The sequence below is a fragment of the Panulirus ornatus genome, chromosome 46 (genome assembly GCF_036320965.1).
Source record: "Panulirus ornatus isolate Po-2019 chromosome 46, ASM3632096v1, whole genome shotgun sequence".
Taxonomy (NCBI): Eukaryota; Metazoa; Arthropoda; class Malacostraca; order Decapoda; family Palinuridae; genus Panulirus; species Panulirus ornatus.
Window position 1 is genome coordinate 7,300,795 of NC_092269.1, and position 14,548 is coordinate 7,315,342.

A 14,548-nucleotide genomic window follows, 5' to 3' on the forward strand; every position below is an offset into this window, starting at 1 on the left:
CCTCTTAAGGGTAAGGGAAGTAGCACTGGAGTTCACCAGTTATGGGGGTAACTTGCTGTGACCACCTCCTTAAGGGAGTTCCTAAAGGGAACGGGCATCAGAGATCTTTCAATGCATGTCTCATCCTTTAATTAAATGCTTTTTTTTTTTTTTTTTTAATGAAATGATGTCTGTTGTATCATTAATTTTTAGTTATCATGACAGAGCCAGAGCATCTTTAATTTTTATTGTGGATACCATGATACAAGAGTGTAATACAGAGTGTGAATTTTTCATTCGATAAAATTTCTTTGTCATTGAAGGGCACAAAAGGAAAGAAATTTAGGATTATTTTTAAGGTAAGAATGTACTGGCAATTGAAGGAGGAATCATTGTCTATTAGGGATAAACATAACATGTTTAAAGAGCAATCTTTACTGTTGTATAGGTGCAAGTCATAGGCAATTAATGGAAGAGGATAGACATGCTGGAAATATATATATATTTCCATATATTATATGGAAATATATAAGAGTAAATGTGAATAAGAGCAAGGTTATTAGGTACAGTAGGGTTGAGGGTCAAGTCAATTGGGAGGTGAGTTTGAATGGAGAAAAACTGGAGGAAGTGAAGTGTTTTAGATATCTGGGAGTGGATCTGTCAGCGGATGGAACCATGGAAGCGGAAGTGGATCATAGGGTGGGGGAGGGGGCGAAAATTTTGGGAGCCTTGAAAAATGTGTGGAAGTCGAGAACATTATCCCGGAAAGCAAAAATGGGTATGTTTGAAGGAATAGTAGTTCCAACAATGTTGTATGGTTGCGAGGCGTGGGCTATGGATAGAGTTGTGCGCAGGAGGATGGATGTGCTGGAAATGAGATGTTTGAGGACAATGTGTGGTGTGAGGTGGTTTGATCGAGTAAGTAACGTAAGGGTAAGAGAGATGTGTGGAAATAAAAAGAGCGTGGTTGAGAGAGCAGAAGAGGGTGTTTTGAAATGGTTTGGGCACATGGAGAGAATGAGTGAGGAAAGATTGACCAAGAGGATATATGTGTCGGAGGTGGAGGGAACGAGGAGAAGAGGGAGACCAAATTGGAGGTGGAAAGATGGAGTGAAAAGGATTTTGTGTGATCGGGGCCTGAACATGCAGGAGGGTGAAAGGAGGGCAAGGAATAGAGGGAATTGGAGCGATGTGGTATACAGGGGTTGACGTGCTGTCAGTGGATTGAATCAAGGCATGTGAAGCGTCCGGGGTAAACCATGGAAAGCTGTGTAGGTATGTATATTTGCGGGTGTGGACGTGTGTATGTACATGTGTATGGGGGGGGTTGGGCCATTTCTTTCGTCTGTTTCCTTGCGCTACCTCGCAAACGCGGGAGACAGCGACAAAGTATAAAAAAAAAAAAAAAAAAACTGGCAGTAGAGTTAGGCTAATCATAAAGAATGAGTGGAGAGAGAGGTGTACTTGTAAGTGTAGTTTGACGTAATTGTCAGAAGTGGATGGAACAAGAGGAAGGGTAGTATGTACTGGAATGGAAAAAAATTAAGAGGAGGAAGCTTTCATTTTTCAGATAGTGGGGTCCAAACCTCCAGGAGGTTGAAATGCATGCATGCATTTGTATAGTGCTGACATGCTGTAAGTTGGTTGAATCATGACATGAAGCAGAAAGCACAAAGAAGGGTGAATTAGTTGGCAATGAATTTTTTAAGGATAGTGATGGATACACAATATTTGAGGTTAAAATGACATTTTCATCTGTAGTGAGCAAGTGATATTCAGGGATTGGTTTGGAGTATATGGTGTGGGAGTTAAGTTGCTAGAAGCAGTGAAAAGTTTTTACTAAGGATGTAAGGCATGTGTACGAGTAGGAAGAGAGGAAAGTGATTGGTACCCAGTGAATGTCAGTTTGCGGCATGGGTGCATGATTTCTCTATGGTTGTTTAATTTCCTTATGGATGATGTGGTTAGGGAGGTGAATGCAAGAATTTTGGAGAGGAGTAAGTATGCAGTCTGTTGTGGATGAGAAGGCCTGGGAAGTGATTCAATTGTTTTTTGCTGATGATACAGCACTGGTGGCCAATTTGGGTGAGAACTGCAGAAGTTGGTGACTGAGTTTAGTAAAGTGTGTGAAAGAAAGTTGAGAGTAAATGTGAATAAGAGCAAGGTTATTAGGTTCAGTAGGGTTGAGGGACAAGTTAATTGGGAGGTAAGTTTGAATGGAGAAAAACTAGAGGAAGTGAAGTATTTTAGATATTAGCAGCAGATGGAACCATAGAAGCGGAAGTGAGTCACAAGGTTAGGGAAGGTTCTGGAAGCGTTGAAGAATGTGTGGAAGGCGAGAACGTTATCTCAGAGAGCAAAAATGGGTATGTTTGAGGGAACACCGGTTCCAACAATGTTATATGGTTGAAAGGCATGAGCTATAGATAGGATTGTGTGGAGGAGGGCAGATGTTTTGGAAATGAAATGTTTGAGGACTGTGTGTTGTGAGGTGGTTTGATCGAGTAAGTAATGAAAGGGTAAGAGAGATGTGTGGTAATAAAAGAGTGTGGTTGAGAGAGTAGGAGAGGGTATATTGAAATGGTTTGGACACATGGAGAGAATGAATGAGGAAAGATTGACAGAGGATATACATGTCGGAGGTGGAGGGAACAAGGAGAAGCAGAAAACCAAAGTGGAGGTGGAAGGATGGGATGAAAAAGATTTTGAGTGATCAGGGCTTGAACTTACAGGAGTTTGAAAGGTGTGTAAGGTATAAAGTGAACTGGAACAATGTGGTATACTGGGGTCAACATGCTGTCAGTGGATTGAACCAGGACATGTGAAGCATCTGGAGTAAACCATGGAAAGGTCTGTAGGGCCTGGATGTGGAAAGGGAGCTGTGGTTTCAGTGCATTACACATGGGGATAAGGGAGAAAGAATACTTCCCATGTATTCCCTGCTTGTCCTAGAAGGTGACTAAAAGGGGAGGGAGTGGGGGGCTGGAAATTCTCCCCTCTCGTTTTTAATTTTCCAAAAGAAGGAACAGAGAAGGGGGCCAAGTGAGGATATTTCCTCAAAGGCTTGGTCCTCTATTCTTGATGCTACCTCGCTGATGTGGGATATGGCGAATAGTATGAAAAAAAAATATAAATATATTTTTTTTTTTTTTTTATACTTTGTTGCTGTCTCCCGAGTTTGCGAGGTAGCGATAAATATATATATATATATATATATTTTTTTTTTTTATTTATTATACTTTGTCGCTGTCTCCCGCGTTTGCGAGGTAGCGCAAGGAAACAGACGAAAGAAATGGCCCAACCCCCCCCATACACATGTATATACATACGTCCACACACGCAAATATACATACCTACACAGCTTTCCATGGTTTACCCCAGACGCTTCACATGCCCTGCTTCAATCCACTGACAGCACGTCAACCCCGGTATACCACATCGCTCCAATTCACTCTATTCCTTGCCCTCCTTTCACCCTCCTGCATGTTCAGGCCCCGATCACACAGAATCTTTTTCACTCCATCTTTCCACCTCCAATTTGGTCTCCCTCTTCTCCTCGTTCCCTCCACCTCCGACACATATATCCTCTTGGTCAATCTTTCCTCACTCATCCTCTCCATGTGCCCAAACCACTTCAAAACACCCTCTTCTGCTCTCTCAACCACGCTCTTTTTATTTCCACACATCTCTCTTACCCTTACGTTACTCACTCGATCAAACCACCTCACACCACACATTGTCCTCAAACATCTCATTTCCAGCACATCCATCCTCCTGCGCACAACTCTATCCATAGCCCACGCCTCGCAACCATACAACATTGTTGGAACCACTATTCCTTCAAACATACCCATTTTTGCTTTCCGAGATAATGTTCTCGACTTCCACACATTCTTCAAGGCCCCCAGGATTTTCGCCCCCTCCCCCACCCTATGATCCACTTCCGCTTCCATGGTTCCATCCGCTGCCAGATCCACTCCCAGATATCTAAAACACTTCACTTCCTCCAGTTTTTCTCCATTCAAACTCACCTCCCAATTGACTTGACCCTCAACCCTACTGTACCTAATAACCTTGCTCTTATTCACATTTACTCTTAACTTTCTTCTTCCCCACACTTTTCCAAACTCAGTCACCAGCTTCTGCAGTTTCTCACATGAATCAGCCACCAGCGCTGTATCATCAGCGAACAACAACTGACTCACTTCCCAAGCTCTCTCATCCCCAACAGACTTCATACTTGCCCCTCTTTCCAAAACTCTTGCATTTACCTCCCTAACAACCCCATCCATAAACAAATTAAACAACCATGGAGACATCACACACCCCTGCCGCAAACCTACATTCACTGAGAACCAATCACTTTCCTCTCTTCCTACACGTACACATGCCTTACATCCTCGATAAAAACTTTTCACTGCTTCTAACAACTTTCCTCCCACACCATATATTCTTAATACCTTCCACAGAGCATCTCTATCAACTCTATCATATGCCTTCTCCAGATCCATAAATGCTACATACAAATCCATTTGCTTTTCTAAGTATTTCTCACATACATTCTTCAAAGCAAACACCTGATCCACACATCCTCTACCACTTCTGAAACCACACTGCTCTTCCCCAATCTGATGCTCTGTACATGCCTTCACCCTCTCAATCAATACCCTCCCATATAATTTACCAGGAATACTCAACAAACTTATACCTCTGTAATTTGAGCACTCACTCTTATCCCCTTTGCCTTTGTACAATGGCACTATGCACGCATTCCGCCAATCCTCAGGCACCTCACCATGAGTCGTACATACATTAAATAACCTTACCAACCAGTCAACAATACAGTCACCCCCTTTTTTAATAAATTCCACTGCAATACCATCCAAACCTGCTGCCTTGCCGGCTTTCATCTTCCGCAAAGCTTTCACTACCTCTTCTCTGTTTACCAAATCATTTTCCCTAACCCTCTCACTTTGCACACCACCTCGACCAAAACACCCTATATCTGCCACTCTATCATCAAACACATTCAACAAACCTTCAAAATACTCACTCCATCTCCTTCTCACATCACCACTACTTGTTATCACCTCCCCACTTGCGCCCTTCACCGAAGTTCCCATTTGCTCCCTTGTCTTACGCACTTTATTTACCTCCTTCCAGAACATCTTTTTATTCTCCCTAAAATTTAATGATACTCTCTCACCCCAACTCTCATTTGCCCTTTTTTTCACCTCTTGCACCTTTCTCTTGACCTCCTGTCTCTTTCTTTTATACATCTCCCACTCAATTGCATTTTTTCCCTGCAAAAATCGTCCAAATGCCTCTCTCTTCTCTTTCACTAATACTCTTACTTCTTCATCCACCACTCACTACCCTTTCTAATCAACCCACCTCCCACTCTTCTCATGCCACAAGCATCTTTTGCGCAATCCATCACTGATTCCCTAAATACATCCCATTCCTCCCCCACTCCCCTTACTTCCATTGTTCTCACCTTTTTCCATTCTGTACTCAGTCTCTCCTGGTACTTCCTCACACAGGTCTCCTTCTCAAGCTCACTTACTCTCACCACCCTCTTCACTCCAACATTCACTCTTCTTTTCTGAAAACCCATACAAATCTTCACCTTAGCCTCCACAAGATAATGATCAGACATCCCTCCAGTTGCACCTCTCAGCACATTAACATCCAAAAGTCTCTCTTTCGCACGCCTGTCAATTAACACGTAATCCAATAACGCTCTCTGGCCATCTCTCCTACTTACATAAGTATACTTATGTATATCTCGCTTTTTAAACCAGGTATTCCCAATCATCAGTCCTTTTTCAGCACATAAATCTACAAGCTCTTCACCATTTCCATATATATATATGTATATACCTTGTTGATGTAGGAAACAGTGATTTATTTTTTTTTATTTTTTTTTTTTTTTTTGCCGCTGTCTCCCGCGTTTGCGAGGTAGCGCAAGGAAACAGACGAAAGAAATGGCCCAACCCACCCCCATACACATGTATATACATACGTCCACACACGCAAATATACATGCCTACACAGCTTTCCATGGTTTATCCCAGATGCTTCACATGCCCTGATTCAATCCACTGACAGCACGTCAACCCCGGTATACCACATCGATCCAATTCACTCTATTCCTTGCCCTCCTTTCACCCTCCTGCATATTCAGGCCCCGATCACACAAAATCGTTTTCACTCCATCTTTCCACCTCCAATTTGGTCTCCCACTTCTCCTTGTTCCCTCCACCTCCAACACATATATCCTCTTGGTCAATCTTTCCTCACTCATTCTCTCCATGTGCCCAAACCATTTCAAAACACCCTCTTCTGCTCTCTCAACTACGCTCTTTTTATTTCCACACCTCTCTCTTACCCTTACGTTACTTACACGATCAAACCACCTAACACCACACAATGTCCTCAAACATCTCATTTCCAGCACATCCATCCTCCTGCGCACAACTCTATCCATAGCCCACGCCTCGCAACCATACAACATTGTTGGAACCACTATTCCTTCAAACATACCCATTTTTGCTTTCCGAGATAATGTTCTTGACTTCCACACATTCTTCAAGGCTTCCAGGATTTTCGCCCCCTCCCCCACCCTGTGATCCACTTCCGCTTCCATGGTTCCATCCGCTGCCAGATCCACTCCCAGATATCTAAAACACTTTACTTCCTCCAGTTTTGCTCCATTCAAACTTACCTCCCAATTGACTTGACCCTCAACCCTACTGTACCTAATAACCTTGCTCTTATTCACATTTACTCTTAACTTTCTTCTTTCACACACTTTACCAAACTCAGTCACCAGCTTCTGCAGTTTCTCACATGAATCAGCCACCAGCGCTGTATCATCAGCGAACAACAACTGACTCACTTCCCAAGCTCTCTCATCCCCAACAGACTTCATACTTGCCCCTCTTTCCAAAACTCTTGCATTTACCTCCCAAACAACCCCATCCATAAACAAATTAAACAACCATGGAGACATCACACACCCCTGCTGCAAACCTACATTCACTGAGAACCAATCACTTTCCTCTTTTCCTACACGTACACATGCCTTACATCCTCAATAAAAACTTTTCACTGCTTCTAACAACTTGCCTCCCACACCATATATTCTTAATACCTTCCACAGAGCATCTCTATCAACTCTATTATATGCCTTCTCCAGATCCATAAATGCTACATACAAATCCATTTGCTTTTCTAAGTATTTCTCACATACATTCTTCAAAGCAAACACCTGATCCACACATCCTCTACCACTTCTGAAACCACACTGCTCTTCCCCAATCTGATGCTCTGTACATGCCTTCACCCTCTCAATCAATACCCTCCCATATAATTTACCAGGAATACTCAACAAACTTATACCTCTGTAATTTGAGCACTCACTCTTATCCCCTTTGCCTTTGTACAATGGCACTATGCACGCATTCCGCCAATCCTCAGGCACCTCACCATGAGTCGTACATACATTAAATAACCTTACCAACCAGTCAATAATACAGTCACCCCCTTTTTTAATAAATTCCACTGCAATACCATCCAAACCTGCTGCCTTGCCGGCTTTCATCTTCCGCAAAGCTTTTACTACCTCTTCTCTGTTTACCAAATCATTTTCCCTAACCCTCTCACTTTGCACACCACCTCGACCAATTTAGTATAATGAATATAAAATAAATGAATATATAAAAAATCATTTAAAGAAAAAATGAGAATTTTTTTAAAGATAAATGAACTACAAAGTTATAGAGACACTTGCCATGGCCAACCCCTTGAAGGTCTTCCCAAAGGGAATGGGCATCAGAGACATGGACAGACAGGTAGTTTGTTATATGTGTGAAAAATTTTATGCCAAACGTGGTTACTTAATGAGAGTAAGACCAGCAATCTTGACAGAGAAGGCTCAAGGTTGGGACACAATTACTAATCTGCTGATGCTGTTTACAACCTACTACTTGTTATGGTATCATTTTTCTACCCTTCAAGGATTTTCTTGCATACATGATGTGTATTTTCAAGAGCAACCTTCTTGCTTTCTGTAGCACACTTTGTTGCTTTAAAGAAAAAAAAAAGGATGCACTTACCACCCAGTCTGAATACATGAAAAGTACAATACCCATGTTTATTTTATTTTCAAGTAAGTACTACACAACAGCTGGATAAGCAGCAAGGAAGAATATCCTGGTTAATGAAAGATTATGTCATACTTTCTTGCAGTTTCTCAAGCATTATTTCAATTCTACCGCGCATGACAGGCTGGCCTTTCTTTGTTTTCTGATTCAATTTTTTGAAGCGATGCAACCTGTTCTCTTTGTATTTCCTCTTAGCCTCCTCAATTTCTTCTTTTCTTTTTAGTGCTTCCTGCTTCTTCCTCGCTCTTTCAGCAACCTTCTTTCGATATTCTCCTTTAGCACGCTGCCAGCTATTCAGCTTCTTCCTGAATTGAAGATGTAAATTTATATATGACAAATTCAATACCTCTGTTTCAAGGGTTGACAAAAAATAATGTTTGAATTACAGAGATGTGTGCTGAGTTTACTTACTTGGTAAGTAGTATTGGAGAGTGGAAACAGAGGATGTTGCACAGGACTGTAATATAGAACCTCCCAAGAATTTGCTCTAGTTGAGGTCGAGACTTCAAAAATAGTAAGTAAGGAAGGAAACACTAACCTGGAGGGTTGCTCCCTACAACACTACCATGAGCAGATCCTATTTTCCATTTACTTAGAAAATAATTCAAAAGAATCCCTCTATTTATATGGAAGAATTTTTGTTGTAGTAGTCACTTTTTCTAGTTCACTGTGTTTACAGGATACAGAATTACTCTTTACCTCAAAAGCTGGATCTGTAGAAGGCATATGACAGGGTTGACAGAAGCTTCATGGAAGGTCTTATGAATACATGGCATGGGAGGTATGCTGCTAAAAGCAGGGAAAAGTTTTTGTCAAGGTTGTAAGGTTTGTGTATGATTACCTCATCTCTAGTCCTTCAAGGCAAAAATGCCCTCCAGATTCATGAAAATGCTAATAGCAACAATAATCATTTTGGCATTGTCTCTTGAAATACACCAAACTAATTTTGTCCATCTTTTTCTACCATCTAACGCTTTCCACACTTCTTTACACAGTTAGGCTAGTATCAAATCACGTTTGCATGTCAGATTAACTGAAGATTTCTTAACGCTATGAAAAGCATGATCTGGTAGTGATGCACACAAATAGTCTTTACTTCTATAGTGGCTCATTCCCTTCAACAAAATATTTTCAAATATTTCACATTTCTGCAAATGAATGAGTAAAATGTGTCAGACATATAACTTACCGTGACCTCTGGGAAGACAAAGATTCATCTTCAACAATATCTGTCTTCATCAGTGGGTTACTTTTGCTGTGAAGTTGTAATCCCTTAATTTGATCTGCAGGAGATTATGTACAATATAAGGGGGTATGATAACAATGTTTTCAACTTTATATGTGAAATATTTTCATTGTTTTTAAGAAACAAACAAGCGAACCATTGAGGAAATATCCTCTCCTGGATCCTTCCATTCTTACTTTAAGAAAGTGATAATGTAGTAGGAGAGGATCTCTGCCCTTCTTGGTCACCTATGATATGCAGCAGATTCGTGGATAATAATCTTTCATCCATAACCCCATGGTACTTAAGTCTTTACAACTTTCTATCCCCTCACCATAAAATAAAGTTATGAAATCTTTCATATCAATTTTCCAATAACGAACAACATTTTACCTTCTCCTTCCATTGACTGCAGATGTTGATTTCTTTTGCGCTGCCTCTCCTCATCTTTCCTTTGTTGGCGAAAGTAACGTTGAACTATGGCATTCTTTTGGACGAATGCAAGACCACGACCTATCAAAATCAATGCAGCACAAAAGGTAATTCAGTATTCTCATTTGGATAATTTGCAATTTTAAGAATTTCAACAGCCTAACTAGTTTTGTGATCTGAATAAACTTAAATCACTCTTACTCAAGCAGTGAATATTAAAATAACCTTCAGCACAAGAAAGTGCAATTCTCCTTACTGACATTTTGAGTACGTAAGAATCTCGATTACAAACTAATTTTCTTTAGGATAAGACTACATCCACAAATAAGGTAAAGCCAATTTTATATTGGTATTGTTTTTACATTAGGTTAAACATAAACTGATGATGCATTAAAATGAATTTGACTACAGAAAAATGACCATTTTCTTAGTATTTTTCTGTAATCTTAATTAGATTACTTAAAAAAACACTATGTTCACTAATCTAGACCATGAAAGCCAAATGGTGTAGAATTATTATGTGGGCATGGAAATTTCGCATGTGAATACTTATGAAAATTGCCAACTGACTTAACTATATCTTCAAACTTAACTTAGAAGTTAATTTTTTTTTATTTTTTATTATACTTTGTCGCTGTCTCCCGCGTTTGCGAGGTAGCGCAAGGAAACAGACGAAAGAAATGGCCCAACCCCCCCCCATACACATGTATATACATACGTCCACACACACAAATATACATACCTACACAGCTTTCCATGGCTTACCCCAGACGCTTCACATGCCTTGATTCAATCCACTGACAGCACGTCAACCCCGGTATACCACATCGCTCCAATTCACTCTATTCCTTGCCCTCCTTTCACCCTCCTGCATGTTCAGGCCCCGATCACACAAAATCTTTTTCACTCCATCTTTCCACCTCCAATTTGGTCTCCCTCTTCTCCTTGTTCCCTCCACCTCCGACACATATATCCTCTTGGTCAATCTTTCCTCACTCATCCTCTCCATGTGCCCAAACCACTTCAAAACACCCTCTTCTGCTCTCTCAACCACGCTCTTTTTATTTCCACACATCTCTCTTACCCTTACGTTACTCACTCGATCAAACCACCTCACACCACACATTGTCCTCAAACATCTCATTTCCAGCACATCCATCCTCCTGCGCACAACTCTATCCATAGCCCACGCCTCTCAACCATACAACATTGTTGGAACCACTATTCCTTCAAACATACCCATTTTTGCTTTCCGAGATAATGTTCTCGACTTCCACACATTCTTCAAGGCCCCCAGAATTTTCGCCCCCTCCCCCACCCTATGATCCACTTCCGCTTCCATGGTTCCATCCGCTGCCAGATCCACTCCCAGATATCTAAAACACTTCACTTCCTCCAGTTTTTCTCCCATTCAAACTCACCTCCCAATTGACTTGACCCTCAACCCTACTGTACCTAATAACCTTGCTCTTATTCACATTTACTCTTAACTTTCTTCTTCCACACACTTTACCAAACTCAGTCACCAGCTTCTGCAGTTTCTCACATGAATCAGCCACCAGGCTGTATCATCAGCGAACAACAACTGACTCACTTCCCAAGCTCTCTCATCCCCAACAGACTTCATACTTGCCCCTCTTTCCAAAACTCTTGCATTTACCTCCCTAACAACCCCATCCATAAACAAATTAAACAACCATGGAGACATCACACACCCCTGCCGCAAACCTACATTCACTAGAACCAATCACTTTCCTCTCTTCCTACACGTACACATGCCTTACATCCTCGATAAAAACTTTTCACTGCTTCTAACAACTTTCCTCCCACACCATATATTCTTAATACCTTCCACAGAGCATCTCTATCAACTCTATCATATGCCTTCTCCAAATCCATAAATGCTACATACAAATCCATTTGCTTTTCTAAGTATTTCTCACATACATTCTTCAAAGCAAACACCTGATCCACACATCCTCTACCACTTCTGAAACCACACTGCTCTTCCCCAATCTGATGCTCTGTACATGCCTTCACCCTCTCAATCAATACCCTCCCATATAATTTACCAGGAATACTCAACAAACTTATACCTCTGTAATTTGAGCACTCACTCTTATCCCCTTTGCCTTTGTACAATGGCACTATGCACGCATTCCGCCAATCCTCAGGCACCTCACCATGAGTCATACATACATTAAATAACCTTACCAACCAGTCAACAATCAGTCACCCCCTTTTTTAATAAATTCCACTGCAATACCATCCAAACCTGCTGCCTTGCCGGCTTTCATCTTCCGCAAAGCTTTCACTACCTCTTCTCTGTTTACCAAATCATTTTCCCTAACCCTCTCACTTTGCACACCACCTCGACCAAAACACCCTATATCTGCCACTCTATCATCAAACACATTCAACAAACCTTCAAAATACTCACTCCATCTCCTTCTCACATCACCACTACTTGTTATCACTTTGAAGTTAACATAATTGTACAGCAAGTTTAAACACATGGCTACAGTAAGTGAACAATAAAATTATAACATGAAAATGAGATAAAATAGCTTATCTGGGAAGTTTGAAGTTTCATTGATCCTTTTGCTTTCAGAATATATACTTGGCCTTAGATTTACTCTTACTTTAATACCCAACTTTTTTTTTTTTGATTACTGGTTATAAGTATTTCAAAGTTACCTCAAAGTTAATTCTGCTGGTAAAGCAGTACTATACTGGTATTCAAATTACCATAAATCTAGTGACACGAATTCTATTAATGATTATCACTTCTAAACACATATGTAACATAAAACTTTACTGACAGCATACACTGCGTTTACCTTGAAATCATTTTTATTAAGAAAAAATGTAAATTGGATGTTAGAGGGCTGTATTTAAAAGGTGTGGCATCAAATATAACTAATCCAACTTTAACTCGGCTTTAAAGCTACAAAAAAAGATCTTGACATAATATATGAAAATGACATTGTTACAGTTATCCAAATAATTTACCATGTGTCTTAAGAGTTAGAAAGCAATTTTCTGGCTACTGAATTGCAGCTATTAAAATATCTGGTATATGATGCAGGTAGTAGCGCCGCTATGCCCACTGGTAAATCTTAACTATGGTTTCCTATTACCGAAATGACTGCGAAATAAATTTCTAAAAATACATAAAGCAGTAAACTACAAATATGGACATGAATTTCCTTAGTTGACTGTCTCGAACAGTACTGAAGGTGTATTTCATCAACCCTATTGCAACCCCTGATCCTAACCTATCCAGTAATACTGTGGTGATGCAGGAAAACAAAAACTAGGTATTGTTGCCGATATACTTATAAAAACCTGTTAGCACACTAACCACGATGTTATTTACTTATATTCATTTAATTTACTTTGTCGCTGTCTCCCGCGTTAGCAAGGTAGCGCAAGGAAACAGACGAAAGAATGGCCCAACCCACCCATATACACATGTATAAAGATACACGTTACACATTACCAAGATGTTACCAACTAAACAATTGCAACAACGCACCCTCTTGCCGACTCCCGAAATTTGTCTTCAATTTTTGCTTAAGGTAAGCTCTTTTATTGAATTTCTTCTTCACGGTTCCTTTACTGGTAGAATCCATTGCCAAGGAATAATTTGACGTTTTCAACAAATTTGCCCTTGTCGGTGACACACAATTTCCCGAGTCCTTTCCTGTCTTTTTCTTGTATGGAACCAACTTCTTTTGGTCTTCCTCAAGATAATATTCACTTTCAATCAGCTGTCTTTTGTCCTGCGTGAGAGGCAGTATGGTCAGAGCCTTAGCTCATCTCCTATGGCTATTTGCCACGACCATGAAGCCCATCAACCACAGATAAAAAAAAAAACTATCCTGAATAACTTCCTCTGGCATTCAAGATCACTCTAACACCACACACGCAGGTTAATATGGCTCAGTCATAGACTATTTTCACCAGGTCACATGTCGAGAGTTTTTGTTTACAAACGTGTCGAGAAATGGGTGCATTCTGGTTCACAGTTCGGAAAACATTAATCCAATCTATAATGTCCAATACACCTTGAATAATTTTCAAAGGACTGTATAATTATGAAGGTCTTATAATAGGATGTCAGTCTATATTTCTACCTTAACCACATTAGACATGGATTGGAGTTGCATGAAATAAAATCAAGGACTCAGTGCACTCGATCCATCCTCCAGACTTGTGAAGGGATTATATCTAATATAGATATATATATATATATACTTCCAGAATGGTGATCGTTATATTCATCCTAAAATTCTTGCTTCCCTTCTGTCTGGCGAGTTGGTATTCATCTAATGATCAGACAAACAAATTCTTACTTTGGAAGTCATCTTCCACTTATTCTGAATTTGAATTTGGAGTCGAGGTACACTGTATAGAGAAAAAAAAACTAAACCAACCATATGATCCCTATTAAGCCAAACACAGAATAAAGATGATATAGTTTCCTCTTAGACATTTAGCGAACGTAATGAAAAAATTGCCTTGGAATAGATTAAAAGAATATACAGCGTTAGGAATACCAAGGTTAAGCAGATGCAAACGACGGGCTACTATAAAATCACAAGATTTAATAACGGTATCCATCCATCTACGTTTTTATTTCTGAAATATTTTTAACTTTTATTATGAAGAGAAACCATGAAATTGCCATCATAATTAATTATATATGATTGTCTTGTCTGTTTACATGTCCCGTGCCGTT

At 40.2% G+C, this 14,548-nt stretch overlaps 1 protein-coding gene across 1 annotated transcript; it reads right to left on the bottom strand.

The window, feature by feature from the left end:
- Positions 1 to 8,128: 8,128 nt before the first annotated feature.
- Positions 8,129 to 13,815, bottom strand: LOC139763105 (uncharacterized). Its single transcript, XM_071688758.1, has 4 exons — positions 13,343 to 13,815; positions 9,766 to 9,885; positions 9,337 to 9,430; positions 8,129 to 8,452 (listed from the first exon to the last, which is right to left on the bottom strand). Exons 1-4 carry the CDS (start codon positions 13,437 to 13,439, stop codon positions 8,212 to 8,214), a joined length of 552 nt encoding a protein of 183 aa, XP_071544859.1. The 5' UTR covers positions 13,440 to 13,815; the 3' UTR covers positions 8,129 to 8,211.
- Positions 13,816 to 14,548: the final 733 nt, after the last annotated feature.

Bases quoted from the DNA above. Each gene is read 5' to 3' on its own strand.
- LOC139763105 (XM_071688758.1), bottom strand. From the start codon at position 13,439: ATGGATTCTACCAGTAAAGGAACCGTGAAGAAGAAATTCAATAAAAGA. The intron at 9,431-9,765 runs GTAAAATGTTGT...AATCTCCTGCAG, and splicing joins GCAGTCAATGGAAGGAGAAG to ATCAAATTAAGGGATTACAA. The intron at 8,453-9,336 runs GTAAGTTATATG...TCTTCAATTCAG, and splicing joins TTGTCTTCCCAGAGGTCACG to GAAGAAGCTGAATAGCTGGC.